The sequence below is a fragment of the Coregonus clupeaformis genome, chromosome 13 (assembly GCF_020615455.1).
Source record: "Coregonus clupeaformis isolate EN_2021a chromosome 13, ASM2061545v1, whole genome shotgun sequence".
Lineage (NCBI taxonomy): Eukaryota > Metazoa > Chordata > Actinopteri > Salmoniformes > Salmonidae > Coregonus > Coregonus clupeaformis.
The window spans coordinates 57,685,942-57,702,628 of record NC_059204.1 but is presented as its reverse complement, the minus strand read 5'-3'; the positions used below and the strand labels follow the sequence as shown (position 1 = coordinate 57,702,628).

Below are 16,687 nucleotides of genomic sequence, written 5' to 3'. Positions count from 1 at the left end.
AAGGACTGGAGTTGTCCATCCCTGCCTTTAAACCAGTGTTTCCCAACTCCAGTCCTCCAGTACACAACAGCACACATTTTTGTTGTAGCCCTGGACAAACACACCTGATTCAACTAGTCAACTAATCATCAAGACCTCAATGAGTTGAATCAGGTGACTTTGTCTGGGACTACAACAAAACGGTGTACTGTTGTGTACTTGAGGCATACACACATTCATATGTGAGGCAGAATATCAGTGCTGTACAGCTCACAACCAATCAAATCAAATCAAATCAAATTGTATTTGTCACATACACGTGTTTAGCAGATGTTATAGCGGGTGTAGCGAAATGCTTGTGCTTCTAGCTCCGACAGTGCAGTAATATCTAACAATTACACAACATATACCCAATACACACCAAAAAGTAAGGAATGGGATTTAAGAATATATACATATATGGACAAGCAATGACAGAGCGGCATGGACTAAGATACAAAATAATATTATAGAATAGAAAGCACTGCAGTATATACATATGAGATGAGTAGTGCAAGATATGTAAACATTATTAAAGTGACTAGTGTTCCATTTCTTAAAGTGGCCAGTGATTTCAATAGGCAGCAGCAGCTTCTAATGTGCTAATGATGGCTATTTAACAGTCTGATGGCCTTGAGATAGAAGCTGTTTTTCATTCTCTCGGTCCCAGCTTTGATGCACCTGTACTGACCTTGCCTTCTGGATGATAGCGGGGTGAACAGGCAGTGACTTGGGTGGTTGATGTCCTTGATTATCTTTTTGGCCTTCCTGTGACATCGGGTGCTGTATGTGTCTTGGAGGGCGGGTAGTTTGCACCCGGTAATGTGTTCGGCAGACTGCACCACCCTCTGGAGAGCCCTGCGGTTGTGGGCGGTGCAGTTGCCATACCAGGCGGTGATACAGCCCGACAGGATGCTCTCAATTGTGCATCTGTAAAAGTTTGGGAGGGTTTTAGGTGATAAGCCAAATTTCTTCGGCCTCCTGAGGTTGAAGAAGCTCTGTTGCGCCTTCTTCACCACACTGTCTGCGTGGGTGGACCATTTCAGTTTGTCGGTGATGTGTACGCCAAGGAACTTGAAGCTTTCAACCTTCTCCACTGCGGTCCCGTCAATGTGGATAGGGGGGTGCACCCTCTGCTGTTTCCTGAAGTCCACGATCATCTCCTTTGTTTTGTTGATGTTGAGTGAGAGGTTATCTTCCTGGCACCACACTCCCAGAGCCCTCACCTCCTCCCTGTAGGCGGTCTCGTCATTGTTGGTAATCAAGCCTACTACTGTTGTGTCATCTGCAAACTTGATGATTGAGTTGGAGGCGTGCTTGGCCACGCAGTCATGGGTGAACAGGGAGTACAGGAGGGGGCTGAGCACGCACCCTTGTGAGGCCCCAGTGTTGAGGATCAGCGAAGTGGAGATGTTGTTTCCTAACTTCACCACCTGGGGGCGGCCTGTCAGGAAGTCCAGGACCCAGTTGCACAGGGCGGGGTTCAGACCCAGGGCCTCGAGCTTAATGATGAGAGTTATAAAGAGACTGTGACAGATGTGAACATCCAGATGGTGCCAGCATAAGGGCTATGAAAGACAGGATGACGAAGGATGGAAGATGATTACAGTTATCAAACAGCTAGCTAACAACAACCAGCACAGGACGTGCAGCCCTGAGCTGCAAAACTGTGGTCTACCTGTAGTGTTTTGACTACTTATTGACTATACAAACAAGTAGTAAAAACTCTACCTGATTACTAATGATAGGCCCGTGTAGTAAAGGTTCCCTATGAAGAAGTTGGTGGCGTTGTGGAGCTTCCTGTCCGTCAGGATGCATGCTAGCAGGAGGGTGCTGCCCATGCAGGTCACGGCCACCAGGAGGCAGTAGAGAGGGATGAACAGATGGTGGTAGCTCAGCAGTAATTGCAGACCTGAGAACAGCACTACTGGGTCACTGTGGTTCTGAGGAGGTATGGCCAGGCTGGCATTGGAGGAGCCACCCACAGACCTCTCAAACACTGGGTCCGTCTCTAACCAGAATTGGTGGACTGTAAAGAGAATGGAGATATACAAGGTGTGTGTGTTTTAAAGGTCCAATGCAGACTTTTTTAAATCTCGATATCAAAGAATTGATCCGTAACAGTTAAGTACCTTACTGTTATTGTTTTCAATTTAAATGGTCAAAAATAAACAATAATAGCTTCTTAGCAAAGGGCAATTTCTCAAACAAGAATCTTGCCAGGACTGTCTGGGAGTCGTCTGAGTGTGGAGGGGAAAACAGAAAATTAGCTGTTATTGGCAGAGAGGTTAAGAACTCTCTTTCTTATTGGTCTATAACTAATTTACCGCATGGTGATGTCACCATGGAAGGTCAAAACTCCATCCCACCAAAACAGGCTGAAATTTTAGGCGGTCTTTTCAAACAGCACTTACACTAAAATTGCATTATTTTTTCACACCAAAATCACGTTTTTGACTGCACTGGGCCTTTAAGACAATCACTGATTTACAATTTGAGAGAGTTTTGTTTTTGTTACATACATTAATAGAAAACTAGGTGGGTGTTAAGATCTATATTCTTGGTCACCCTTAAATCTGAACTCCGCTCCTGAGTGACTTCCAAGAGGTTAGGAGTCACCATAAAGCAGAACCTGGTATCCTATGTGACCTCTTGGTGCCCTGAGGCCAAGGGCCAATGGCTGTAAAGGTTTTAAATGATAGAGACCTAATTAACGGCTCACTCTGACCCAAGTAGTGTCGACAACCTTGATTAATGTTTTGACCAGGGGCCCGGAACACTTGGAGAACGAACAGATAAGCAAGGGTATTTATGCCTGCCTGCCCTTGAGGAGGTTGGCAGATTGCTACGAACCTCTCAGAGGAACTTGTCTGTCTCCCTATATGCATAGGTCTATTGTTTGTCTATTAAAGCTTTAAATATAGAGGTTGTTTGCCTTATCTTTGGGTTCAGTATTTTCCACACCTTGAGCAAATAAATTATTCCTGACATTTGTTAGTGCTTTCTGAAATTATAAACTGAAATTATGCATGTTCAAAAATAGAGCATAGAACAGAATGTACATATTTTTCCCGATGAGACTATAGTAACTGTTTATTTTTTATTTTTTATGCAAAGCCTACTGAATGCATTTTATAATTCCCTAGAAAAAGCAATACAGCAATATTGAATTAAAACATTAAATATTGAATAAAAACATTCAATATTATATGTGTCACGCCCTGGCTCTGGGGACTCTGAAATGTTGAGCCAGGGTGTGTAGTTTCTGTGTTATATTTTCTATGTTGATGTGCTAGATCGTTTAGATCTATGTTGGCCAGGGTGGTTCCCAATCAGAGGCAGCTGTATCTCGTTGTCTCTGATTGGGGACCATACTTAGGCAGCCTGTTTGGCACTAGTCGGTGTGGGATCTTGTTCCGTAAAGGTTTGTTTTGTGTAACCTAGGACTTCACGTATCGTTTGTTTGTTGTTTTGTGTCGTGTTAAGTACTTAATAAAATGAACGCTTATCACGCTGCGCCTTGGTCCGTATCTTCCGTTAACGATCGTGACAATATGTAATTTCATTACAGTATGGCCAAATGCCTCTCTGTAACATGGTAAATAATGATTATCTCATGTAGAGCAACATCTGTGTCCAATCACATACCCAACACAATTCATGGCATTTCAGGTTGATAATCTGGGATTATGTAGGTGGGGGAACTGTCCACACAACTGGCTATTTCTGAAAATTATTATTTTAATTCATTAATAGACTTTAATTAAATAGCTTCCCACTCCTTCCGAGTGCCTGGAATTCTGTTCTATTCTGTTGCATTTATTATTATCTCTATCAGTGGGAAATAAACCATACCATTAACCACAAACCAACCAACCATCCCATTAACCATAAACCAACCATCCCATCAACCATAAACAAACCATCCCATTAACCATAAACAAACCATCCCATTAACCACAAACCAACCATCCCACAAACCATAAACAAACCATCCCATTAACCACAAACAAACCATCCCATTAACCACAAACAAACCATCCCATTAACCACAAACAAGCCATCCTATTAACCAAAAACAAACCATCCCATTAACCAAAAAAAACATCCCATTAACCATAAATAAACCATTCCATTAACAACAAACCAACCATCACATTAACCATAAACCAACCATCCCATTAACAACAAACCAACCAACCATCCCATTAACCATAAACCAACCATCCCATTAACCATAAACAAGCCATCCCATTAACCAAAAACAAACCATCCCATTAACCCCCCAAAAACATGCCAATAACCATACATAAACCATCCCATTAACAACAAACCAACCATCCCATTAACCATAAACCAACCATCCCATTAACCACAAACCAACCATCCTATTAACCACAAACCAACCATCCCATTAACCACAAACCAACCATCCCATTAACAACAAACAAACCATCCCATTAACCATAAACCAACCATCCCATTAACCATAAAACAACCATCCCATTAACCGTAAACCAACCATCCCATTAAACATAACCAACCATCCCATTAACCATAAACCAACCATCCCATTAACCACAAACCAACCATCCCATTAACCATAAGCCAACCATCCCATTAACCACAAACCAACCATCCCATTAACCATAAACCAACCATCCCATTAACCATAAACCAACCATCCCATTAACCACAAACCAACCATCATATTAACCACAAACCAACCATCCCATTAACCACAAACCAACCATCCCATTAACCGTAAACCAACCATCCCATTAAACATAAACCAACCATCCCATTAACCACAAACCAACCATCCCATTAACCATAAACCAACCATCCCATTAACCATAAACCAACCATCACATTAACCATAAACCAACCATCTCATTAACCATAAACCAACCATCCCATTAACCACAAACCAACAATCCCATTAACCATAAACCAACCTGACTGAGAGTGGATGATAATAATGGCATAATGGAGTTTATCTAGAGACAGATGTATACTGACCTCTAGTGGTGTCAAATATCTCAGGTCCTGTATTAACACAATAGAAGTAATATATACTGAACTAATATATATAAACGCAACATGCAACAGTTTCAAAGATTTTACAGAGTTACAGTTCATATGAGGAAATCAGTCAATTGCAATAAATTCATTAGGCCCTAATCTATGGATTTCACATGACTGGGAATACAGATATGCATCTGTTGGTCACAGATACCTTTTAAAAAATTGGTATTTTTGTGCATTCAAATTCACATCGATAAAATGCAATTGTGTTCATTTTCCGTAGCTTACGCTTGCCCATACAAGAACCCCACAGCCACCATGGGGCACTCAGTTCACAACGTTGAAATCAGTGTTAAGTTGCATCAATTCAAATCTGGTATTGGAACAAAAAGAGGTCAATAGACGTCTTCTAAAATAGACTAGTATTTTAATTAATGCAAAACACTTCAATGGTAAATATGATGTTCGTATATACGGGTCCACTGAAACACCACGCAGGGCAGTCAGAGAACTGAGCCATTGTTATAAGTTCTTCTTTAAATACTCTGACAGAGGTAGTTCCTGCTCCAGGCAGGCCTATCAGAGTAGAGGCTGGGCGTGGTTTAAACTTACTCAGCCTATCGTTGGCGCACAGGCTGGTCCCAGCCCCTTGGCGCTTCACTGTTGCCAGGCATTAGTTGTTATCTTTACAAAGTCAGCAACCTCAGACATAGTTTTCTTCTTCATGTTGCAGTACTTTGTCCTTGAGCGGTTTAACAAAGAGGCAGTGTTTGTGTGAGTGAGTCACAAGCCTATCTCAGCCTACCCCTTAACAGTTCCTCACATTAATCACAGCTTGTTATGTTAAACAATCTATATCAGTACAGCACAAACCTATTATGTTTAATCATTAATGTATTCTTTCTAAGCTAGGCATCACATCTAATTATAAGAAAATAGATCCCCACATCAGCAAACTGCTCACCCACACGACGCCATACACGTGGTCTGCGGTTGTGAGGCCGGTTGGACATACTGCCAAATTCTCTAAAACAACGCGGCTTATGGTAGAGAAATTAACATTAAATTTACATTAAATTTGAGACATCTGTGGCATTGTGTTGTGTGACAAAACTGCACATTTTAGAGTGGCCTATTATTGTCCCCAGTACAAGCTGTTTAATCAGCTTCTTGATCTGCCACACCTGTCAGGTGGATGGATTATCTTGGTAAAGGAGAAATGCTCACTAACAGGGATGTAAACAAATTTGTGCACAACATTTGAGAAAATAAGCTGTTTGTGCATATTGAACATTTCTGGGATCATTTATTTCAGCTCATGAAACATGGGACCAACATTTTACATGTTGCATTTATATTTTTGTTCAGCATAATTTACACGTTGAACATAATTAAGGGATGGTAGATTGGTGGACCCAGGCTGACACTAAAGAGGTTTTCAGGCTGTACATGGGAGAACTGCGTGTGCCTAATAAAATTATACGAGAACCTGATTGTGGGTTGTAGCATGATTCACTCTATTACCAGAATTAAGATGTGAAAGTCAGAAGCTTATGGAATGGATTCAACAGTAAAAACAATGACATGCTACATGATTTTTCCAATTAGAATGTATTATTGCTACTGATGCTTTTTCATTTCCATTGTGGTATGATCATTATCCATCTTGATTATTCTTTGGTTCTAGTTCTGATTCCTTGTCACGGTTTCGGCCGAGGCTGCTCCTCTTCCTTGTTCGGGCAGGCTTCGGCGGTCGTCGTCCCCGGAGTACTAGCTGCCACCGTTCGATGTTTCATGTTTGTTTGGTTTTGTCTGTTTGTACACCTGTCCCTTGTTAGTGTTTGATTTGGTTGCCTATTTAGTTTTCGTGTGTGGGGCCAGGTGTTATGTGGTATTGTTTATTGTCAAGCTGTTGCTCTCTGTATTACTCTCGTGTTTTGTTGTTTTTCGAGAGTCCGCACTGTGTGCGCTATCGTCATTTTACGCACTGTGGTTATTGTGCGTAATTTGTATTTTGCCTCCCGGTTGGGTTGGCTGTTCGCCTGTTTGGTGCTGCTTTTGTTGACTAAAGTCTGTTCACGAACGCCCGTGTTTCCTGCGCTTGATTTCCACACCGCATCTACACTCAGCTACTGACAGAATACCACATCCCATCATGGAGTCAGCAGGATCACCCGCGCTGACAGAGGTCATGGAGGACCGTCTTCGTGGGCAGGAGGACCGGATTAACCAGATCGGTCACGCCTTGGATCGGGTGATGAACACTCTCCACCGATGGGAAAGCAGTGGGGTACCCACGCCCCCACCTACCGGACCATCCCCATCGGTCAGTCCTCCTGTCCACATTCCGGAACCCAGTGGGATTCGGCTCTCGCTCCCGAGGGCGTACGACGGCTCCGCTGCCGGGTGTCAAGGGTTCCTGCTACAGGTGGAGCTCTACCTCGCCACCGTATACCCGGCGCCCTCGGGACACGAGAGCGTCTCCGCCCTCATCTCCTGTCTCACCGGCAAGGCGTTGGAGTGGGCCAACGCCGAATGGAGGAGAATGGACGCCGCTACCGTCACCTATGCGGAGTTCTCCCGCCGCTTCCGGGCCGTGTTCGACCATCCACCAGAAGGGAAGGCGGCGGGGGAGCGTCTGTTCTACCTCCGACAGGGGATGAGGAGCGCACAGGATTTTGCCCTGGAAATCCGGACTCTAGCGGCAGATGCAGGGTGGAATGAGCGGGCCCTCATAGACCACTTCCGTTGTAGCCTCCGAGAGGACGTCCAAAGAGAGTTGGCGTGCAGGGATACCATGTTGACGTTTGACCAACTAGTCGACATGGCCATTCGGTTGGACACCCTGCTCGCCACCCGTGGACGTCCCGGATGGGGGTCGCCCATTTCACCCTCCAGCACCTCCGAGCCGAGCCCTATGGAGCTCGGAGGTGCTGGCGCTAGAGAAAGGAGGAGTAGGAACCCGAGGGGGCCGTCCCCTGCACCAACTGTGGCCGTGGAGGGCACACCGCGGCTAGGTGTTGGGGAAGGTCCCCCGGTGGAGGTGAAGGCAGGCCACGCATTGGGGAGTCCTCCCAGGTGAGTAGGCGCCCTACTTACCCAGAGCTTTCTGTCGTTCACATAACCTTGCCTGTTTGTTTTCCACAGGTAGCACCTCGTTCCCAGCATAAGGCGCTAGTCGATTCAGGCGCAGCTGGGAACTTTGTAGATCGCCAGTTCTGTGTAGAATTAGGGATTCCTCTCCTTCCCGTTGATAAGCCTTTCCCTGTACATGCCCTAGATAGCCGTCCGTTAGGATCTGGGTTGATTAGGGAGGTCACAGCGCCCCTTAAGATGGTGACGCTGGGGGTCATGAGGAGACGATTCAGCTCTATCTGATTGACTCTCCTGCGTATCCGGTGGTGCTGGGGCTTCCTGGTTGATTACCCATGACCCTACTATTTCGTGGCGAGAGAAAGCTCTTAAAGGGTGGTCTGCTCAGTGTGAGGGGCTGTGTCTGGGTGTTTCCATAGGGGCGACCTCGGTGGAAAGTCCGAATCTATGCCTGCACTGCATATTCCCCCCGAGTATGAGGATTTGAAACTGGTGTTTAGTAAGACTAGGGCGGCGCAGCTGCCGCCTCATAGACAGGGGGATTGTGCGATAGATCTCCAGTTAGGAGCAGCCCTCCCGCGGAGCCATGTGTATCCCTTGTCTCAAGAGGAGAGGAAGGCAATGGAAACTTACATCGCCGAGTCTCTGAGACAGGGATACATACGGGCCTCCACTTCACCCGCTTCCTCTAGCTTCTTTTTTGTGAAGAAAAAAGATGGAGGTCTGCGCCTGTGTATTGATTACCGCGGTCTCAATCAGATTACGGTGAAGTACAGCTATCCACTTCCTCTGATTGCGACTATGACGGAATCATTACACGGTGCTCAGTTCTTCACAAAATTGGATCTCAGGAGCGCATATAACTTGGTGCACATTAGAGAGGGCGATGAATGGAAGACAGCGTTTAGCACGACCTCCGGTCATTACGAGTATCTCGTCATGCCATATGGGTTAATGAATGCTCCCTCAGTCTTCCAATCCTTCGTCGATGAGATTTTCCGGGACATGCAGGGACAGGGAGTAGTCGTGTACATCGACGACATTCTGGTGTACAGTTCTACCCGAGCAGAGCATGTAGCCCTGGTGCGCCGAGTGTTGAGGAGGCTGTTGGAGCATGACCTATATGTCAAGGCAGAGAAATGTCTGTTCTTTCAGAAGTCGGTCTCCTTTTTGGGTTATCAGTTGTCTGCGTCAGGGGTGAAGATGGAGGTTGACCGGGTGTCAGCTGTGCGTAATTGGCAAACCCCAACCACTGTGAAAGAGGTGCAACAGTTCTTGGGTTTTGCGAATTATTACCGGAGGTTTATCCGGGGTTTTGGACAGGTGGCAGCTCCCATAACGTCTCTGTTGAAGGGGGGTCCGGTGCGCTTGCGGTGGTCAGCTGAGGCGGACAGGGCTTTTGGGGAGACTGAAGGACCTGTTTACCTCGGCGCCGGTGTTGGCGCATCCGGATCCCGCTTTACCATTCCAGGTAGAGGTAGACGCGTCCGAGGCCGGTATTGGGGCCGTCCTCTCACAACGGTCTGGCACACCACCTAAGCTCCGCCCCTGTGCTTTTTATTCTAAGAAGCTCAGTCCGGCGGAGAGGAATTATGACGTAGGGGACAGGGAGCTGTTAGCCGTGGTACAGGCCCTAAAGGTGTGGAGGCATTGGCTTGAGGGGGCTCAACACCCTTTCCTCATTTTGACGGACCACCGTAAGCTGGAGTACATCCGGGCAGCTAGGAGACTGAATCCTCACCAGGCCCGCTGGACTATGTTTCTAGCCCGGTTTGTGTTTAAAATCACTTACATCCCTGGGTCCCAGAACGGGAAGGCAGATGCCCTGTCTCGGCGGTATGACACGGAGGAGAGGTCCGTTGAGCCCACTCCCATACTACCAAAGTCTTGTCTGGTGGCACCGGTGGTATGGGAGGTCGATGCAGAGATCGAGCGGGCGTTACGCACCGACCCAAGTCCTCCACAGTGTCCAGTGGGTCGGACGTACGTTCCGCTCGAGGTACGCGATCGCCTCATTTATTGGGCTCATACGTCCCCCTCCTCTGGACATCCAGGTATCGGCCGGACAGTTCACTGCCTTAGCACTAAGTACTGGTGGCCAACGTTAGCCAGGGATGTGAGGGTTTATGTCTCCTCCTGTTCGGTGTGTGCACAGTGTAAGGCACCCAGACATTTGCCCAGGGGTAAGCTACAACCCCTGCCCGTTCCACAACGACCCTGGTCCCACCTCTCGGTGGACTTTGTTACTGACCTTCCCCCCTCACAGGGGAATACTACCATCCTGGTCGTTGTGGATCGGTTCTCGAAGGCCTGTCGTCTCCTTCCCATGCCGGGTCTCCCTACTGCCCTACAGACCGCTGAGGCTCTGTTTACCCATGTCTTCCGGCATTACGGGGTACCCGAGGATATAGTGTCTGATCGAGGCCCCCAGTTCACCTCCAGAGTGTGGAGAGCCTTTATGGAACGGTTGGGGGTTTCGGTGAGCCTTACCTCGGGTTACCACCCGGAGAGTAATGGGCAGGTTGAACGTGTCAACCAGGATGTGGGTAGGTTTCTGAGGTCTTATTGCCAGGGCCGGCCGGAGGAGTGGGCGAGATACGTTCCGTGGGCCGAGATGGCGCAGAACTCTCTCTGCCACTCCTCCACCCAACTAACCCCTTTCCAGTGTGTGTTAGGGTACCAGCCGGTTCTGGCACCTTGGCACGAGAGCCAGATCGAGGCCCCTGCGGTGGATGAGTGGGTGCGGCGCTCGGAGGAGACATGGAACGCTGCCCACGTTCATCTGCAGCGGGCCATCCGTCGGCATAAGACGAGCGCCGATCTCCACCGCAGTGAGGGGCCTGTATACGCACCTGGAGATCGAGTCTGGCTCTCGACCAGAAACCTGCCCCTCCGCCTGCCCTGCCGGAAGCTGGGTCGGCGGTTTGTGGGGCCATTCAAAGTCCTGAGGAGGTTGAACGAGGTGTGTTACAGGTTAGAACTGCCTATTGATTACAGGAATATTAACCCCTCGTTCCATGTGTCTCTCCTCAGGCCGGTGGTAGCTGGTCCACTCCAGGACTATGAGATAGAGGAGACTCCTCCGCCCCGTTGGACATCGAGGGGGCTCCGGCGTACACTGTGAGGTCCATCCTTGATTCGAGACGCCGGATGGGGGGTCTCCAATATCTCGTGGAGTGGGAGGGGTACGGCCCGGAGGAGCGGTGCTGGGTGCCGAGGAGGGACATATTAGACCTGTCCCTGCTGACCGAGTTCCATCGGGGTCATCCTACGCGCCCTGCTCCGCGTCGTCCTGGTCGTCCCCGAGGCCGGGATCGGCGCACGGCTGGAGCCGCGCGTCAAGGGGGGGGTACTGTCACGGTTTCGGCCGAGGCTGCTCCTCCTCCTTGTTCGGGCAGGCTTCGGCGGTCGTCGTCCCCGGAGTACTAGCTGCCACCGTTCGATGTTTCATGTTTGTTTGGTTTTGTCTGTTTGTACACCTGTCCCTTGTTAGTGTTTGATTTGGTTGCCTATTTAGTTTTCGTGTGTGGGGCCAGGTGTTATGTGGTATTGTTTATTGTCAAGCTGTTGCTCTCTGTATTACTCTCGTGTTTTGTTGTTTTTCGAGAGTCCGCACTGTGTGCGCTATCGTCATTTTACGCACTGTGGTTATTGTGCGTAATTTGTATTTTGCCTCCCGGTTGGGTTGGCTGTTCGCCTGTTTGGTGCTGCTTTTGTTGACTAAAGTCTGTTCACGAACGCCCGTGTTTCCTGCGCTTGATTTCCACACCGCATCTACACTCAGCTACTGACATTCCTGTTCCCAACAGTAGCAGGATGTTTGTTTTGCTTGACTACACAAACTCCTTGCTCCGGCCAAACGGTACGCCATGCCCACGGACGTTTGTTTTTCTTCTCTGCAATGAGTCTGGATCTGAGTACCTCCCTGACGATTTCTATAACGCAAACACATTCTAACCGCTCTGCTTGTTCCCAGAAACCGATGGGGTTGGGCCAGAGCCAAAGCAGCTTTTCGAAAATTCACCATTGGCTTTGATATTCTGATTGGTTAGAGATGATCCAATCACTGATTACATTGTTTTGTACAACACCCTCATTTTGACACCACAAACGACTTCAACAATGGCAGTCTCAGACTGAAGTATGTAGCGAACATGGAGCAGCGGAAGAATTCAGTTTGAGTCGTCAGGCAAGTGTTTGTTGCCAGTGTAGCAGGCAAAGCCTATTAAGAATGACAGAAGCCATGGCGTATAGAAAGATAGCTTTATTGCACAAGGTGTTAGAATACTATTTTTGTTTGTTTTTTCATTACTTTTCATAGAAAATGTTATTTTAAAGACAAGCAATTGCTGTTAGAAGCAACTCAAATGAATGTTTGGAATCCCCTCAACATTTTATTTTTCTTCAAATTTAAAGATTTCGTAAATTTCTTTCCCTCACCTTTTCCCTTTTACCAAGCATGCAATGTCATTTTTGAGAATGAACAAAATACAAAAAAATTATCATAAAAAAAGTGAATAGGACAAATGACAACATCAATATACCTTTAAAAAAGAATAAAAATGCAACAAATTAGTATAAAAAACATGAAGGGAATGTTTATCAAATCAATATTTTCATTCATGTTGTTTTAATTTTGAAGTTGGGGCATGATTCAACCCTGATCTAGCCCTATTTTATTCTGACGAAAATAGCTCTTCATACAAAACTGTGTTTTATGTACAAGAGTTAATCTATAAACAACAATGACAAAGGTAGTGGCGGTGGGTCCAGTACTGTATGTCCAAGGTGGCAGGGAGTTAACTAGGGAGAGCTGGTTGGGAGTGTCAGGTTTTCCTGACGCTGTCCAGTATATACACAATTTCAGTGTGTGTGACCAAGTGCCATATATTTAGAGTTCGGACAACTTTTAGAATTTTTAATATTGTTCTAATTCTAGACATTCAGTTACATAGCATTGCTAAAATATGCCACATGTAATGCTAATGGGGAGCTAACATGGCTGCCATATAATGTTGTAGTCATGTAAATGTATCATAATGCTCATTCTAGACATTCAGTTTTATAGTATTTTTTTTATATTCCCCATGTAATGTTAATGGGGAGCTATGGCTGGCATAGAATTTTGAAGTGTCATGTAAATGCATCATAATGTAGAAACCGCATTGGCCCAACTCTCTAAATACATGGCTCTGGTGTGACCTAAAGAGCTAGGAGTCCCTGATTTTACTTGGTTAAAGCTGGCCGAAGGCATAGGTGTGTCATGCCTCAGTACTATCTGACCTCTGGAACCCAAAAAATGTTAATAAATAAACAAGTAAAAACAAACAAATTCAATTAAAAATCAACAGATGGACCTTAAAAAATAATCCAAAAACAAAAGAAATGACAAAACATTAGAATGGGGATGCTTCAATGGACATTCCAACAAGTTCTTGTGTTGATGTACATGTAGTAGCACAAAATGGTGTGGGGGATGAGGATGGACATGGTTATTGGGGATGGAGAAAGAAGTGGGAAATATACAGTACTTCAGACAGGGCAGCAATAGACCACTGACTGCACATCATCTTATCATATTAAACTGAACACCCCGACTGGCTGGTAATGTCTCTCTGGTAAACTAGACAATTCACTTACTTCACATGATTATCCTCCTTGGTGTCTTGGCGGCCATTTTGTATTGGAGGGAGGGAGACAGTAATTCATGGGCTGAGAGGTTGGTAGAGGTTACAGGGCTACTGATGTGCGCTCTGTGTGGTAACTAGCTGTGGGATACAGTAGCCGTGCTCTGATCCCTGACTTCTGCTCCACTCACAGTGACCCTGTAACCCCACTGCTACCACAGGTCAAAGGTCAAAGGCCCATACCTGAGGCCCTGAGTGGTCATGGCCTCTGTTTACTCAAGTAACAGGTGAACGAAAGCAGAGAAATGATAGACAACAGTGTCAACAGTGTAGGTCACCCTGGATACACCCGTCTTCAGAGGAAATGATTTGGCTTCTGAAAGTAAGTACACCAACCAATCACAGACAACCTTATGAGATACTAACTAATAGAGGGCTTTGAGATGGACACTTCCTGTCTGGAAAGGAAGTCACCTCGTTCCTCTCAGCCTGTCTAAAGTAACATACAGAACACCCTCTATATACACATGCTCCTCCATCTTCATAATACTCTTCTATTCTTTACCCCCCTTTCATTTTCACTGCTCTTCACATGACTGAGCGATTGTCTCATTCTTATAGTTTTTAAAACATTTAAATGGTTGTATAGTTTTATTCTTTGCCATAATTTCACTTAAATGACATAATATACTTATATAGAAATATATACGTAAAATCTTTAAAATACCAAATATTGTATATTTGTTTGTATTGCGAGAGCCCTGATGTTTTCAAATCATTGCTGGGTTATTTGGGTTGTCATGTTTCGGTCAAAAGCTATCGGATAATGTTGAGTTGGGAAGGAGGAGGGGAGTGTGGGGAAATATCAACAATAAATGTGCTAAAAATACGAACTTAAAGTTCTGAGTGAGGTGAACCTGAAATCGTTCCTTATGGAATCCACAGAGAGAGAGAGAGAGTGAGAGAGAGAGAGATGGAGAGTGAAACTGGACATTGAGACATAGAGAGAGTGAGACGAGACTAGAGGGCATAAAACTGGAGCTTCTGCTCAAACCATGGAGGGCAGCATAATGTATGTGTGTGTGATGAACACTGCTTTTTAGCCCAGCCTCCTCCGCTATCATTGACTTCATTAGCACGAGCAGTGAGCTTTCACAGTTCAGCTCCTCAGTAATACTCAATTGGTTTGAAATGACCTTGGAGAACAGCTCCAGGTCTTCTTCTGTGTGTGTGTGTATGTAGGTACGTCCCGACACTGAGCAGCATGGCAGCAGGCTAACTGGTAGTCAGTAGGAGATTGTAGTTTGTTTTATACAGGTCCAGGTGAGCATGAATCAGGCAGGTTACAATGGTCTCTGGTCATTCCTGGGAGGCAGAACCCAAGGTCAGAATAAAGACTAATCACGCTACTGGGTAATTAGCTGTTAGCTAGCTGTTAGCTGGGGACACCTGCTGCAATGCACTACACTGCATGCCCTCCCTGACCTGGAGTGTAGAACACTGGTGTGGGGCTGGGTGTTGACCGGGGCCAGACAGGAGTGTATAGTCTTTGAGAGAAAGAAGGGGGGCTAGTAGCTACACCAGTGTGTAAGACTTGGAGTAGGCCCCGACCCCTTGCTTCTGCAGTCTGCCCAACGCTGAGGAGCTGTTCTCTAGCAGTGAGTCTCTGGAGCCCCCCATCTTGGTGCTGGAGCCAGTGGGATTGCTGCTGGTGCTGGAGGTGGAGGCTGTGGCTGCAGGGTTGGAACCGGGCATAGTGAGAGTCCTCTGGGGCAGGGTGGCAGTACCCGAGCTCATGCCCAGGCTGCCCAGCCCAGAGTGTCCCAGCGTCAGGGCCTGCTGCTTGGATGGGTCCAGAGTCATGTGACGACCCTGGGTGTGGTATGACCGCTGTGCCAGGCTGCGGATGGAGGCCTCCCGGGGCGGCACAGCAGGGCACGGGTCATGCAGCTCCGCCTGTTTCCGGAAGAAAGGGTCCGTCTTCATGTAGAGCGGGAGGTTGCAGAATTCACCTAGTGACGAGGACAGAACAGAGAGAGGGAGGGGCTTAGAGACATGTTGAGATGTACAACAGCCTGTGGCAGAGTATAATATGGTGCCACTGTGCCAGACAGGTTGGCTCTCTGTACTCACTCTTGTTGGCGCGGTGGGGGATGGGCACGGCCACGTTGGTAGGTCTGCCGCGGTCATAGTCCTGGGGTTTGGGTGGCGAGGCGGTGAAGCGACAAAGGCCCGTCTCGGACGGCGTGCTGAGTGATGTCATGCTGTCAGCCGGGTCGTTGGTGCCCGTGGTCATCTGGTCAGAAGAGCTGTCGGAGATGAAACATTCTGTGATGGTGAACTTGGCGTGCTGCAGGTGCTCCTCCAGTTTGGCGTGTTCGTAGGCCCGCGCCAGTTCCTCGTACGTAGACGATGCACTCTCTGTGGACACCATGCTGTTACGACCCTTATCTGGAAAAACAATATGAAGTTTACATACAGTACAGATGTGTCAGTAGGCCTTTCAAGGTAGCCTACAGGTCTGGTTTTGGGGGTGTAAAAAATAGATGTGTTAATGATGGGTCTTTAGAGGTGTTGCTGCCAGGGCAGGGCGGTACCCACCAGTGTCCTGGGACAGGCTGGCGCTGTAGCTGTCACTCTCGGTGGCGGTGATGCCGTGAGAGCCCATGGTGCGCCAGTCAGAGGTCAGAGTTCTTGCAGAGGCAGTTGATTGGCTCTGGCCCGGCCTGCTCAGGGTCCACTGGCTGGAGTAACGGTTCCTGGAGCTGTGGGCTGACTTCACACTCTTCCTCGACACTGGGTCTGAGACAAGGAGAGGATAGGAGGAGGACGGTGAGAGAATAGCACTCACTCACTGGGTACTATTCATAACAGTTATAATCATTTTGAGTATCAGCATGTACATCATTAATGATCATTTA

At 47.1% G+C, this 16,687-nt stretch overlaps 1 protein-coding gene across 5 annotated transcripts in view; it reads right to left on the bottom strand.

Moving 5' to 3' along the window:
- Positions 1-12,388: 12,388 nt before the first annotated feature.
- The window catches only part of LOC121579981 (Down syndrome cell adhesion molecule-like protein 1 homolog), a 91,088-nt gene continuing 86,789 nt past the window's right edge, over positions 12,389-16,687 (bottom strand). For all 5 annotated transcript variants that reach the window (XM_041895022.2, XM_041895023.2, XM_041895025.2 and 2 more), the window contains 3 exons: positions 16,368-16,568; positions 15,900-16,217; positions 12,389-15,778 (listed from right to left, as the gene is read on the bottom strand). In XM_041895022.2, the coding sequence (XP_041750956.2) occupies positions 15,342-15,778; positions 15,900-16,217; positions 16,368-16,568 (956 nt within the window). In that variant the 3' untranslated portion in view covers positions 12,389-15,341. The remainder of the gene's footprint in view (positions 15,779-15,899; positions 16,218-16,367; positions 16,569-16,687) is intronic.